The 15,857-nt window shown below is 42.2% G+C and overlaps 1 protein-coding gene across 3 annotated transcripts in view; it reads left to right on the top strand.

Moving 5' to 3' along the window:
• Positions 1-425: 425 nt before the first annotated feature.
• Positions 426-15,857, top strand: part of LOC149067803 (serine/threonine-protein kinase mig-15-like) — an 84,697-nt gene continuing 69,265 nt past the window's right edge. Inside the window, exons 1-2 of one of the 3 annotated variants that reach the window (XM_089252233.1) lie at positions 426-759; positions 2,007-2,072. In XM_089252233.1, the coding sequence (XP_089108359.1) occupies positions 697-759; positions 2,007-2,072 (129 nt within the window). In that variant the 5' untranslated portion in view covers positions 426-696. The remainder of the gene's footprint in view (positions 760-2,006; positions 2,073-15,857) is intronic. The other 2 variants (XM_089252230.1, XM_089252231.1) reach the window with 2 other exon arrangements.

The following is a 15,857-nucleotide window of genomic DNA, read 5'->3' as shown; positions in this document are numbered from 1 at the left end:
CAAACTAATTCAAATGATTGAGTTTATCTATACGTTTTTTGTTTAGTAATATTTGCTCTGCATCGAAATTGCCATTTTCATATGTAACCGAATAAGCGTGTACAATATTCATCTAAATTTGTCGAAAGCAATAGAAAAAAAAAATTAATTCAACTAAGCTAAAAGCTGGTAATAAGAAAAGATTGCAAAAAATAAATTACTTTACACTGATAAAACATATGTATTGATTCATATTCCCATTAATCAAATAATTTTTGAGAAACAAATTAGCCAATCAAAAGCTAGTTCTTAGACGAATTTGTGACAGTTTGAAATAATATCTCTTCAACGATTGCTTCATTGTGGTAGACACACGTCTGAGCGAGTACCATATGACTCGTCTAGACATTTCAGCCATGAAGTTTAGTTAAAATGCGGTGGCGGTGGTGATGACATTAATGGTGGAGTTGTGTGTGTGTGTGTACGGTTTTACGTGCTGTGGGTTTTTTCGTCTGTTGCAGCGATGGATTACCACCTAGACGTGCTCGACGACTCACACACGTGAAGCGAGAATGTGAATTTTCCAAGCGGATTAATTAGTGCACTGAGCAGTTTTCGGGGAATTAGTGAACTCATAATTACATGAGTTTCGACTGAGGTGGGGGGGCTTTCGGTAGGTGTAGTTTTTTTTTTTGTGTTGTTGTTGTTGTTGAAGACATGGCGCTTACACAGCCCAGTGTCAACTGTAGTCTCGACGACATCGATTTGAATAGTCTGAAGGTAAATATGAACAATTACTATTCATTTTAATTACTAGAAATATATCGGAAGCGCCATTCGGAAAAACTTGATAATGCCCAGTGTCTTAGACAATTCTGGAGGTGCCCGCCCTTGTCCAAAGACGGGTCTGGGGTTCGAGTCCTGTCCAGGAGGGGGGGGGGGTCTGAGACCTCGCATCCCTTTTTTTCTGAATGCGCTTCATGAATACACTTGGCAGCTTGGAGGTCGGGAATTGAGATAAGTTTGAAATTAGTTTAGCCATTAGGGTTCACTGAATTCAGTGAGGCCTCAAAAATGTTTTGTTCGGAGTATATGAAGGATTTAAAGACAAGGAAACGTTTTATTGCATTGAACGGGTGAATCCTTTTTGTGTCGAGACAATCGAGAAATTCGACATTGTTTCGGACTGTTGTCTAGTTGAGTGTCAAACCGTGAATATCCTGATGAATATCTGAGCATCCACAGTGACATATCTAGGGGGGGGGGGGGCTTAGCAGCCTATAGCCCAAAGTGGTAAATTTGAGGAGCAAGTAGCCAAGACAATTAGGAATGTTAGGTGCATTCCCAGATCACGTAAGCATATTTGCACATCACTTGAGTAACCCACGGCGCAGTTACAGAGAATTAAGCAGCCAGTGGTGCAGTTCCACATCACTCAAGTTACCCGCAGCGCATTTCCAAATCCTTCCAGTTACTTGCAGCACGGTTGCACATCAATCGAAGCAGCGTAGTTCTTCACTCAAGCAGCTACCAACACATTTATGGTTCACGTGAATGACCTGGGGCATAGTTTCAAGTCACTTGAGCAGCCCACAGCATATTTCTAGATCATTTAAATGATTCGCAGATCACTTGGCCCATGGCACTTTATAAAATCAATGAAGTGCCCCCCCCCCCCCCCCATTGCATAAGACCTTTATAACTGAAACTGAAAACTTTTTAATGAGATCGTTAATGCTGTTACCCTTGTGTTTTTCATTTTCTGAATTCAATTGTAAATGATCACCTAATTTTCCTGAATTGTGCTAATTATTTTCATTAATAAGTGTGCTGTGAATTCACATGTATTTCTCATGAATTGTTCCACTTGTCACATCTACAGATGCTTTCTCCGGGGGGGAGGGGAGGGGGATTTTAAGATGATATTTTTGCAGGAAAAGCTGTGTTTCGAGATACACTGTGTTGGGATATCAAATAACATACTTATTCATTTTGTTTACAAGTTCAATTATTATTCGTCTTTTTAGGATCCAGCTGGGATATTTGAGCTTATTGAAGTCGTCGGGAATGGCACTTATGGACAAGTGTATAAGGTAAGTCTACGTTAATGACAAAGAAGTTACTTTTCTTTGTGAGTGGAAGTGATATGAAATTTCGGGAAACCTTGGAACAGCTATATTATAATCCGCTGCCAATCTTGGTGACTTTTTTCTGAGAGGATATCTCCAAGGCCGACATAATGATGCTGGGTTGTCTATCATTTTATTAGCGATAATTTAGCGTTCTATTTCCTTCCAAATGACGTAGATATTGATTCCCGTACATGCTGCTAGCTATGTTTTGCTTTCTGCACTGTTTTGAATGATTTGAAAACCATTGAGATAAGAGATCTCTTTCTTCCTTCTCGTGCAGTATATACAGTAAAACCTCTCTTTTGCGGACACTGGTGGGACAGAAAAATTCTTCCTTTGAAGATGGGTGACCATTAATCAGGGGTTTGAAAAGTATGTTTTGATGTTTAGTCCAGAAAGTGATATTTTTCATTACTAGTATTATTATGCTTGTTGATTTTCGTTCTAATGGTTTCTTTGCTGGAGATTTTTTTTTTTGGCTTCCATAGCGTCAGTTTTGGCCTTGGCAGCTTTTGGTCTGCCGTGTTCGGTGCCAAAGAAAAGTCACCAAAAATGGCAGTGGATTATACTATAGCTGTTCCGAATTTTGTTTGTTTGCTTATTTTGGCAGTGGTTATTTGTCAAAAAAAAAAAATGCAATCTTTGCTTGCTGAAGTTTCCATCATATTGGAATCAATCCTTAAAAATACCGAAATAGGACTTCATGATTTGATTTTAATATAGTTTAGTGTTGTGCATTCAAAACGAACTTGTTTTCATGGGGAAGATACAAACTTTATAAACTTTATATAAATATATAACTCTATAAAATTTGAAAAATTCAACGAGTAAGATTATTGGTTGCATTTGCTCGAATGTAACTTATGAGCTTTATTGGCTAGATTTTTCAAGTTTTATAAAAGGGATTTTATCAAACTTTTATAGTGTAATCTTAGTTTAAGATTAAATTTATCTAAATTGTGGGGAAGTATAGATAAACTGCACTGAAGTATAGATAAACTGTGCGGCAGGGTTACGGTTGGTACTCCCAGGAATGATTCCTTTCTTGTTTTGTTTCGGGAAGGGGGGGGGTTGATGCAGGGCGTGGGGCCATGTTTTTGTGAATTAAGCTTTATCTCTGAGAAGCATGTAGAACTTCAGAATATGATGCAATATCGATGCTTTAGGTATTTTTTCGATTTTAGCCGCCATAATGTTGCTACATTTGTGGACGAACACATCGAAACATGCAGTTTTTGTCATACAATGCAATCATGAATGAATCTTAGGAATCTGCTGTACTTATCCCATTACCAAGGTCTTCCCCCCCCCCCCAACTTAGTGACAGTGTGGAACAAAGTGTATGCACATCTGGTGTTGTGTGTGGATTTTTTTATTTTTTAGTCATATCTACATTTCAAATTGCAAGTGAAGTGTAATAATTGAATAATTGTACCGTTGTAGGCCTGTTCCCCTCTGTGGCGAGACTTTTTAATGGGGAGATCGGTTCGCATTCGCGCCTTTGATTTAGCAAACTCAGAAAACAAACTGCAGCTGACTACCACTGTGGCGCTGGGGGAATTTGAGCCCGGGTCCTTGCGATATGGGTCCATTGTTATGACACACAACTGGCAATGAAAGCAAGCGGTGAACTGGTAGCTGATTTATTTCTTGCATTATTTCTATCATAGATTGCGGAAGGGTGTGGCTAGTTTCATGAACTGAGACAAAGTGGACATGTATTTCATGCATCATGATGTGGACCAAAATACGCTAGAAGCTGAAAGACTGCGCCAAGAGTGTTTTCTGACAATACACTATGTCAGATCAAAGCAACTTCAAGCGGTTACTTGTGTCTGTGGGAAACAGGATTCTTGTGTGGTTTTCTCATGCTCCTGGGTCGCCTCCTATCCTGCATGCTGCTGGAAAGGCAGCCACGTTTCAGCAGACACTCCCAGTCCAGTCTTTTCCCCAAGATGACAAAACCGGTGCTTTATGCATTACAACCATGCATTTGTATGAAGGGAATTGATTTTTTTTTTCCGATGTATTCCATCACTTCTTGAAAACTTGCCCATGAGTTCTGAATTGCCCTGTATTTGACAAAATTTAAAAAATCGTAAAGTTTGATTGCTGTTGGACCTCAGCATTCATTCCGATGATGCTGATGATGGATGTTCCTTACCATTTGATGATAGTTGAGCTGTGATGTTGTTAATGTCAGGGTTGGAACTAGATGGGGCAGAGGGAACAACTGCTTCCGCGGAAAATTTCAAGAGGGAACGAAAAAGAGTTATAAAATTATTTATTGCATGTGAGAATATCATATTTTCCACCTGCATAGGGGGGGGGGGAAAGCACAATGAAATCATAAGTTGCATGATCGGTTGCAGATCAGTGAAAGACTCAGAGTGATGTCGAATAGCATCATTGCACAGTTCACATTTGGGAATGAAAGACTGGCACACCCTCTTGTAGACTACTGGTGTCTAAATGATCTTATCAGCTGCATTCTTTTGATAAAATCTTCTGCAGAGGCTACAGGTGTCTTGTACACCAATGCTTTCTTGTACCTCCACAAGAAGTAGTTCAGTGGATTTTTTTTGTGTTTGGTGAGTGTGGAAGCCACGCCACAGATCCACGATGTCCAATCCACTATCCGGGATATCTGGCATTCAGGACGTGTCAAGCAGCAGTGCTAAAGTGTGCTGGAGGCTTCATGCAAAAACCAAAGCATGTGTCGAGCAGAAGGAGCTGCAATAATCTGGGGAGGACTTCCTCCATGAAGATGCAGTACGTTACACCTCTAAGTGGAGTGTAACTGTGGGTTTCATTTTAATATTGTTCGTCTTGATGGGTACTATCACTCCTCCAATTTTTTCTAAACAGTTTATGAACACCCTTTACAAACACACAACAGTAGAGGGGACTCTTGATATTTCGGCCATGCGCTAGTCTGGCCCGTCCAGCAATCCTGCATTTTAATTTCGGTCGGTTTTTTCAATCCCTATAGACAAAAGCATGTTGTTCCATACCGCTATGCAGACTATTATGTTATTTAAATGTACTTTTTCACCCCAAAGCAGAATGTGCCGAAATCTGCGACGTACGTCGCAGAACAATTTGGACGAATTTTAAGAAAAAGTGCAAAAAACACTAATACATGTATGGGGGATTTTTACCGCAGAACATTTCCAGTCAGCCGAGGGCTCGTCGCAGAACAGTACTAAACATTCTGTTTTGGGGCTTTTTCAATCAACTTCCAGTCGTTCAGTGATTTCAGTAATCTAAATGTGCTAATTCCTGGTCTAAAATGTGCTGAATTAGCAAGAGTACTATAGAATATCCCTTCGACAACGGCTAGGCTGACAGTATTCTAGTCCAGATTTTTTTTAATTCTATAAATGTAAGTGTCCTGCAAATGATACGAGGGTGTCCAGCGAAAATGTTGTAATATATAGTCAGTTTTTTTTTTGTATTTTATGAATCCGAGTCAAATTAAATTAGCTATTGTTATGGACAGTTTCGCAATATCCTTTTCCAGCAGTGCCGCTCTCCGCCCCTCTACTAGGCCGGGGGGGGGGGTCTCCTTCAAAATATTTCAGGGGCTCTTTTTGAGCTGTGATAAGAAAATTCATTGCTTTTGATTGCTGTATGGGGAATGTTATTTTTTTAAGGGTCCACAGCCCTCATTTTACTGGGGGGGGGGGGGGGTTTAGCGGGACATGAAAGGTCAAGACGCCCTGGTACCAGGGCGTCTTGATAGAATTACAGGCTTCTGGGACCACATTTACTAGGTTTATTTACACGCCTTCCCTCGACATTTGGGGGGGGGGCAGCTCACACTGCCGTCATTTCAACTTTTTCCGGGGGGGGGCACAAAACATGTACTAAATATATGTATATATATATATACCAATTTTAGTCTATTTTCAAAAGTCAGGTGGCAACGCCCCCCCCCCCAAATGACGGGCCTGGAAGCTCATAATTATCAGATGTAATCCTGTGATTTTTCTAGAGTGAGGAAGAAACTGATATGCTGATAATGCCCGGCAGGTGGTGGGTCCCTCTCCCAAACATCACTTGCCTGGGAACCCGTGATGCTCTTGAGACGACCAAATATTTCCACTTATGTCCCCGTATGTGCTGCTTTCTCCAGCACATTCATGAGAAAGACCCTTTCTAATTATTAAATTGATTTCTGAGTAACTTTTATGGCGTCAAAAAATTTCATGCACAAAAATTTATTTGCGGACCATGGGCCGGAAATAGAGGAAGCCCGGAGGGGGGGCAACTGCCCCCCACATCCATGCTCGAGTGATAGAGTGGAAAGGGTGGCAAATTTTATCGGACAAGAAACACTTATAAAACTGGCCACCTTTTACGAGGGTGCTGTAAAATCACCTCTGCCCCCCCCCCATACAGCTGCTTTGCTTTGACCCCCCGAGCTCGATTCTCGTCAGTATCCTCTCTTGTGGAGGTTCTATGGGCATAGGCGGATGAGGGTGAAGATGGCCACGGCCCCAGTAAAGACAATTAGTTAATTGTTTTCTCATCCAGGCTCGAACCCCTGAAATCTTTGACCTCTGGCTTAAGCATTTGTTCTACAAAGGTGTTTTCTTTTTTTTTAATGATGGAAAACAGACGGTGCTCGAACTAGAAAACCTTCGTATTTAGTGTGGTGCTTAGCTTTTGTCTGGAGGAGCTGGAAGCATCATACGCATGCCCGTCATTTGGGGGAGGGGGGGGGGGGCCCTGGCTTTTGAAAATACACTAAAAGTGGTATATATATATGTGTACATTGAGTACATGTTGTTTGGCCCCCCCCCCCGGAAAAAGTTGAAATGGCGGCCCTGGGTATACGGGGAGGGGGCGTTCACTAAAAAATTATTTATATTGCCATAAGCGGGAGGGTGGAGCTGTGTAGTAATTGCCCCCCCCCCCCGGTTAACTATTCTCACGGTGATTCCTCATTCCCCCCGTTCGAAAAAGCCTGTATCCGCTTCACGTGTGTTTTCAAAGTCTCTGTGGCCGTCCCATATGACCTGCCATGTCCCCTCTTTTACTTTATTTTCACTAGGGTCTCATCCCCCCGCAAAATACTTCTGGTTGAGAATCACTGAGATAGGTAAATGATCAAAAATAATATTGAGCGTGGGCCGTGGGTTTCCTTTTGATTCTCAATAATCATTGGCACACGCAAAGCGGGATTGGGGGGGGGGGGAGGCTCTTTAGTCGAAGACAATTGCTCATTTTTGAAGTAAAACACGTAACACCCCTGAGAAAATCCTGCGTACGCTGCTGTTCCCGACCCCCCCTTACATGCGTCGCGCGGCAATTCAGGAATCCTCCAGATCTGCGTTCAAAATCCCCAAGGGTTCCGTGAATGTAAAAAAAAATCGGGAATCCATGAGATGGATTAAAACCCTAATTTTTTCCGCGCAAATATGCATTTTGTATTCGAGAGAATCTGTCTTTCGTTCTATTTTCTGTCTTTCTCTGTCATGGGTTTTTGGGTGGCGATTTTTCAAACCAGTTTTCTCTGTGGCTCTTCTTTTCTTCTATTTAAAGTGGCAAAGACCTTCTTTTTGCAGCTTTCTTGTTGATGTTGCAGACGGTTGAGAACAGCTGGTCTCTTTCTTTCTCGCTTTTTTTTTCTTCAAGAAAGCCGTTTCTTCTGACCTTCACTGGGGTAGGCAGGCAGGACCCTGCATGTTTTATAAAAGAAATCTGTTCTCTTTTGCCTCATCACTTTCTATCTGGAAGTGGAAAAATAATATGCCATTGGGGAGAGAAGAGAGCTCTGGGAGAGGGGGGGGGGGCCACGGGTCTAGAAAGTCGTCGTCGTCTCGCTGTGCCAGAAATAAAAGTAATATTCTTGATGTGTGCGGTTTTTGTAGCGAGTGCCGTGGTGCTATTTCGGCTTTCCAGTGGCGTATGCTTTTTCTCCCCCCTCTTGCCATTAGTCGTCGTTGTTATGAGAGATAAGCAGCGGTGGTTGGGTCGTCATTTTCTAGGAATGAGTAAATGAATGAATCATAGGTCGAGTGTCCGTCGTCACCTGAGAACCCTCGCACCTGTGATGAATTGCCGTGTTAGATGCGACCCGCGCTTCGATTATCGGGCCCTTTTGCGCTTGTTATACGAGTCGATGAACGGTAATGGACGACGATGATGCGCGTGCCCGCGTCAGTGATTCATCGTGAGGTTTGATTCGTCATCCTGGAGCTACTAATGCCATACCTTCGTGCCCCAGAGCAGAATATGCCGAATATTGCGACGTACGCCACAGTACAATCGGTGCTGCTGCAGAAAAATCAAAGAATTTCAAGGAAAAGTATTGGAAACATACTACTATGGGAATTTCTACCGCAGAACATTTCCATTCATCTGAGGGCTCGTTGCAGAATAATACAAAATATTTTTCTATGGGGCCGTCGTGCTTTTATCGTTTTGTGGCCGAGTGACTGCCTTCAGGGCCGTCTCAAGAGCACCATGACCAAGTGATTTTTTTTGAGGTACTACCAGGCCCCAAAGCAGAACGTTTAGTACTGTTCTGCGACGAGCCCTCGGCTGACTGGAAATGTTCTGCGGTAAAAATCCCCATACATGTAACAAGTGTTTTTTTGCACTTTTTCTTATTCTTCCAAATTGTTGTGCAGTAGCTGCAATTGTTCTGCTGTGTGGCTACCAGGCAAATTAACATGCATACTCCTAAAAAATGTCAACTACAGTGGAATCTCGTTTATACGACGTTCAAGAGGCCGAGTCAAAACGTCATATAAATGAGAGTCGAATAACTGAGATTAAAAAAAAAAAAACTCTCCTCCAGACATACAAAGCATTATAAAATTCAATGTCTTTAATTGCATTCCCAATTCTGTTATATATTAAAAAAAATTTCAATCGTACTGTAAGGGGAAAAATTGCATTTCAAATCACAAAGAAATAAAATTTAGCAGAACAGTACCTTTGGGTTGAATATCCCTGTGGCAACTTCGAAAACGACTATAAAGCGGAGAAACAAATTCAAAGACCAAGCAAGCTGCTGGGTTGCAAATCATCTACTGCCAAAAAAAAAAAAAAAAGAGATTTCCATGCAATTTTTTACCCAATGTCGTGTCCCAAAGGTACTGTTCTGCTAAAGGTAAAAAATTGCATCGAAATGGCAGTAGATGATTTGCAACCAGCAGCTTGCTTGGCCTTTGAATTTGTTTCTCCGCTTTATAGTCGTTTTCGAAGTTGCCACAGGGATATTCAACTGTTTTGCAAGATCGGCTTTCGTCATGAATTTGCAATTCTTGGTGAATTCTTCCAAAATTTCCAGTTATTATTTTTTTTTTAAGAAAGCAATTTTCGTTTTGTCGACATTATAAACGGCGGATTTGACACAGCCACAGCAAGCAAAGCACCACAACGAACGAAAATTCCACAGGAAACGATCGAGAAAACTTATTGTGTATGTTTACCTTATGTAGGTCTTATCGGCAGACTTGTACCCTCCAAATGCTTACAATGTGTGGACTTTCTTACCCTTTAACGCTGAAAACATTGGGAGAAGAAAAATTCTGAAAGGACATGTGGCTGTCAAAACAATTGAACCCCGTTTCTTTTGGACTCGCCGCGTCTCCGTATTCTCGGAAACAAGCAATAAACAAGTCACTTAAGAGTCCACTCCAAGTGACCACGAGGTAGCTCACCGGTTATTTTCGTATATGTCAGCAGTCATCCTCAAATTTATGGCTATTGTGACAATGTGCAGGAAGAACTGTTGCAGCAACGCGTTTTCACTGCATACAAAAATTGTGCGCATTTGATGGATATAAATAACGTTTTTTCAAAAGATTCGGAGTTCGAGTGGAAGTCAAAACGTCGAATAATTGAGGTTTTGCGTCGAATAAATGAATTATTTTAACATTTAAATGTATAGAAACCAATTGCGACCGAAGCCAACCACCGTCGTGTTAACGTAAAAATCGTATAACTGAGCGACGTATAAACGGTGTTCCACTGCATATCTCATTTTTGTGAGGCCGCCGGGCCTTGTCCGGGTGGGCCCATTCGTTGAGACGGCACAGACTGCTTTTCCCAGTGTTCTAAACTGCGTGTTGTATTTTGTACCATCCGGACTTCTTTGAAAAACCTTACCAATGCCAAACTAATTCGAGCTGAATTGACCTTCAGAAAGTAATGAGTTGATGTATAATATAGTTTCCCAAACTTTTTGTTCCAGAATCGCCCTCCCCGCTCTTCAGAATTCTTTTCTCTCATCGCCCCCCCCCCCCAAACTCACGCGAACCCATAGGATCCTATGTTGAACCACCAGACCATTCCATCACCCACCAGTGGGCGATATTGCCCACTTTGGGAAACACTGGTCTATATACAGTCAAATCTCGTTAGTGCGTCACCCGGTTAACACGTCACTCCGCTTACCGGGTCACTTTTTCGAAGTCCCAATTGTCCTCGGGCAGGAATTGGCACAGCTATGGCTTACTCCGTTTAACGAGTCACTCCGCTTACTAAGTCATATTTTTGCTCACCCAAGAGTGACTCATTAACGAGGTTTGACTGTACTCTACTCGGTGAGACGCTATCGAGAGCCCGTGACCCATACTTTGAGGGCTGTTTTCTTGAAGTTTGGCACTCCTCGTACAGCTTGTAAAAAAAGAAAAAAATCCACGCAGGGTCGGGTCAAATTTTAGGAAAGATCAAAAATACTGTTTATAGAATCGTTGAATTTTGGAGTGGTAGGGGCTGCACAATCGCGTGTGCTCCCCACTCCACAAAAATCCTGGTTACAGCTGTGTTCCGCAACGGGTAGGCATTTAAAGCAGAATTTTCCAAACTTATTTTCAGGGTTGTAGTGATTTAAATCAGCTTATTTCAGATATGAAAAAATATCCGTTTTAATCAAATTAAATTATTTAATGCTGCTTTAAAAAGTGATTTAATTTTTTATTAATTATTTTAAATGTTATTTATAGTATTATACTATATTAAGTATCAGAGATGCCATAGTCGAACCGATTCGGCTGATAAATGCAAATGGGTGCTCAAGATTTACAATGATGAAGTTATGGGATGTATGGAAAATATGGATACTTAGAAAATCAGCAGTTTGCATGGCAATCGATGGATGGATGGATGAATATCCTTAATGAACCAATTATGTGTGTGTTATCAAACAGTGTTGTAACGTCATCCATGTTTACACTATTGATACATCTGGCTCTTCACATACTGGAAATTATTTAGCAAATTTTGTTTTAAGTTCAGTGAAATCAAACAGAAGAAAACTCTTCAAATGCAAAATATCAAGTTTTGTTACAGACGATAACTGTAAATATGGTTTCTTCCAGAAAGACTCTGGATGAAAAGCTTGGCTTTTCAGAACTTATGGTGGGCATATGGGTGCAATGCCCACGTTTTAAACCTGTTAGCCAAAGATTTGATTAAAACTGATGTAACAAAGCATGTGTTACAAGTGCAGTATATTTAGATATTTTCGCAATCATCATCTCTCGAAAGCATGTTGGTATACATCAGGTGGAAGTGCATCGATACTTACTGTAGAGGCACGATGGAATACTTATTGTCATTCTCTTGAATCTTATGTTAAAATTGGTCAGTTGTTACCAAAGTTTGTGAATACCACACATCCAAATCGTAAATATTGGTTTAAAAAGAAATGTCGAGGACATGTGATTGCTATAATTGAAATCAATAGCCAAAACTATATTGATTTTGTACAAAGGAGCAGCAACTGCTCCCTAGCTGAATGGACATTCCTAACTAGCGTGGAAAAAGCTGCAATTGAAGGTAAAAGAAGCATCAACATATCAAACAATAAAAAGGTCTTGTCTTCAGCATATAAAAATAGATATGAACAATCATATTAACAGATGCACACTTCTTTGTTGCATTTATTCTAAGCTAATCAATGTTAATTTCTGATACGGGAATTGATGTTACAAAAGAAGAGAGAAAATAAGGGTCTCGAATTTATCAAACGAAACTGTGGCTCTTGGTTCTTGGCAATTACATTAAAGTTTTTGGGGAAGTCTGAACCATTTCGTGCCGAAAATGTTTTTCTTACCCTAAGATTGTTGATATAATGTCTTATTTCGAGTGGTCAAATTGTTTTTATAATGTTTTGGGTAAAGATGTAATTACAGAGAGAGTGATATGGGATTTTTTTTTTGAACCTGCTAACCACAGCAAAAGCATCGACTGCCTGTGCTGAAAAGATTGGTGTAGTTCATTTGGTGTAGTTCATTCCGGATAGCGAAACGGATTAGGAGTAGGCAAAGCATCAAAACTAGTTTTTCTAATGAAGCAAATGAACAATTATTGAGGGTAAAATTATTCAATATAATATACGTAAGATGTCAGAAATGCGAGTTATTTTTTTCTCTTTTTCTTAATAAAATGTTCTGTCATATCTCACAAGTATATGATTTCTTTATGTTTAGTACGCAGATATTTTTTAAATAGTCGTTGTTTTTGACTCCGAAAGGGGGGGGGGGGGGTTCGCCTTCAGTATGTTTGCCAAATATATTCTGAATCTGCACCGACGTTATTGTCCTCTAAATATCTAGAAAAATACCCCCCCCTCCCCGCCTAGAGATCGATTGTTGAACCTATAATTTAAAATGTATGAAAATTATTATTCCAGACGGATTTCTCTCGCCCCCCGCCACCAGCCGCCCCATCACGACGTCATGGAAGTTTCCCGAGATTGGTTTCTGGGCTGGACTCGGCGGCCGCGATCCGGTTTATAGAGAATTTTTTTTTTTTTCAAAGAAAGCACAGAAAAGGGTTCGAAGCCACTAATTTAGTTAATACCGGGGCTTTTTTTTATTCTACGGGTTTCGGCCTGTCGAGTGGCAACGACTCGAGAGAGTCAAGGACGCGTCCAATCCAACGAGAAAGAGAGAGTCGCGCGTTCGGTTGGACATTTAATGGTCGGGCGAAAAGAGATAAACACTAAAATATATGTTAATTAGGTTTTAATGACCGGCCGACTCGAGTAAATGACCGTTTTGCCGTCTATTAAAACAAAAATCGGCCGCCGCCGCTTTAATGAATATTAAAAGCGTTATATATTCCCCGTGTTACGCATTCGTGGTCTGTGGGACCGAGGGGAGAGATTATCAAAAAATGGCCTTCGGTGGTTTTGAATAAATTTTTGGACCTCCGTTAGAGTAGTGCGAGTAGTAGCTTTCGGTGGACATGCTCGGACCCCATCATGTGATCGGTTGTGTTTGTGCGTGTGCACGCATCCTTCGGGAACGCCTCGATACTTCTCTCAGATGTGAAGCGTGGTGTGTCTGGTCCTTCAACGTGCGTGTGTGTGTGCAGCAGGACGATTCAAAACTCTGTCATTTTTACACTCCATCTACCTCTATCAGGCCCGGACGGCAAATTTTAGGTGGGAACAAAGAACATCATTATAAAAATATCGAATTTTAAAGTTGTGTGGGCGGCAAAAGATCCTGGTTACGGCCCTGTCTATACTCATGGACAATCGTAGGTATGAATTTCACAAGGCAGCGGTTGTTGAAGAGCCGTGTCGCTCCATCACCGCTCAACAGCCTCCCTCAATACGCTGAGATAAGTCGGTGCAGGATCCTGGAGCTTTACGGTACCGTAAACATCTCGATAGCATCCCAGAGGTGTGTTTCAATAGAATCCAGCTCAGGGCACTTCGGACGATGGATGCCCGAATCCATGTTCGTGCAGCTTGCGAAACGTTGTCTACATCGGGGTTTCTCAAGCTGGGGCACATGAAGCAGGGCTCACAGCCAGATTTTTTCACGCGTTCCGCCATAATGAATTTACAGAAGGGGAAAAAAAAATCATCTCGGGTCCCCGGACTGTACCACATGCGTGGGGGACCTATGATTTTGAGTTAACCATTTTTGGTGAACAGACCCTGCGACCGAAAGGGAAGCTCGCTGAACTCTATCAAGCCCAGGGGCCGGAGATCAATCTTATTTATAAAATTTTTGCTCACTATGTATCAAATTTACTCAAAACATACATTCAATCAGTAGGCAGATCCTCGCTCCTGGATAGGGGAAGGGGGTGCATGAAAAGGAAATATGGTTCCAAAAGGGGGGGGGGGGGCATTGGCGGAGAAAGGTTAAGAAATATTGGTCTAGACCAGTTTTCCCAAACTGGGCAATATAGCTCCATCCGCAGGGGGCGATCAAATGGTCCATTGAGGCGGTAGAAGCTATGGGTTCAGTATAGGATTCTATGGGTTGTCTTGAGTCGTGGGCGTTGAGTGAAAAAAAAAATTGAAGGGGGCGATAAAACAAAGTTTAGGAAATTATGGTAGATGTAGGCTCAGGTGGGGCAGTTATCACAGAACATGCCCACCAACCAAAGTTTAAAGGAAGGATGCGGGGATCTGCGTTTTGGGGCCGTTTGTGTGTTAGCGGCTTTTTTAAATTGTACCGTCCCTCCGGGAGCCCTTCGATATCTCAATGGATATGTGAAATTGTTGGTGTCTGGCCATTCGATATCAATGTAGGTACATGTCTGTTTCAGGGTGCCGTTTTCGTAGAAATGGGGATCCTCGCCCCGTGTCGCCATTATTTTCATATGAACGGGTGGTACCGCTCCTGTATTCGTCTATGCTCTGGATCCGCGCCTACGGGATGTGGGCATTTCGTCCTGCGTAATACGATGACACCACTACTAGCCTGGACAGTGCCAAGGCTAGAATCAGGCATTTCTTTCTAGCTCTAAAACACCCACCACCCTATATATATCACGAGCAGGCACCGCATGTTTGGTCGCGAGCAACAAGAAGTGCTTTATGCTTAGGATTGATTTCGTACTCGTGACGTCTTCGTCGACTGCCTGAAAATCCTGTGGAATCTCCATTCAATGATGAGCATTTAGCCTGGAATACACATGCACCAGTGCCGAGAAAAATCACTGGGCCCTGGGGCCCATGATGCTCTAAAGACGGCCTCATTGGTTGCGTATGCTCGAGAGTGGCATGCCTTCGTTATACTTAGTAGCATGTACGTATATGCCGGCGCTTATGGTGGTTTGAGTTTGAGCACGTGTCACCATGAGGAGTGTTCTTTTCATGGTGGGCGATGCTCGAACTTGTGAACTTTCTTTGTGGCGTTAAACGTTTGGCTTTAGGAGCTTATTGGAGGGTGGGGAGAGCTCTCTAAAGTGTTTTTCAATTAGCACGTATCCGAGGACTACTTGACACAACAGAAGCCCCCCCCCCCTTCGCCCGCAGTCAAATGTAAACTCGACGCTCTAAGTTGAGCCTGCCGATCCCGCCGTAATGGGAGAGGGATCCATAGGCGAATAAGGGGGCGATAGGTGCAACCCCCCCCCCCCCGTTCAATGAAAAAACTTATTTCCCTCGTTCACTTTGTATACTTTCGGTGATTTTCACCCCCCCCCCCTCCCTCCTGTTCAGGGGAGGCGGACTATATCCGCTTATGACGGAGTCCTGTGGGTTTTCCCCACACTCCCGTTGCTTTTTTTTTGTGTGTGTGGCTCGAGGCAAACCCGATTAGCCGGTGTTCATTGCTTTTATCGGAGAATGTGGAGGTGGCGGCTGCTCTTGTCTGGCCACTTTTTCTTGGGAAAGGCTGTCTTGTCGATTAGATCCGGGTCCTTTCACGATGGTCGATGGCACACCACTACTTTGAATGAAAGGATGGCGTAGCGATTGCAATCTGCGGCCGTTGAAAGTATTATTTCGTTTCTCCCCCGCAATAAGTTTTC

Source organism: Pholcus phalangioides, unplaced genomic scaffold, assembly GCF_987345545.1.
Source record: "Pholcus phalangioides strain wild (caught in Gottingen) unplaced genomic scaffold, Ppha-v1.0 ptg000028l_1, whole genome shotgun sequence".
Lineage (NCBI taxonomy): Eukaryota > Metazoa > Arthropoda > Arachnida > Araneae > Pholcidae > Pholcus > Pholcus phalangioides.
Note: the sequence above shows the minus strand (reverse complement) of the source record. Positions and strands in the feature narration are given on the sequence as shown.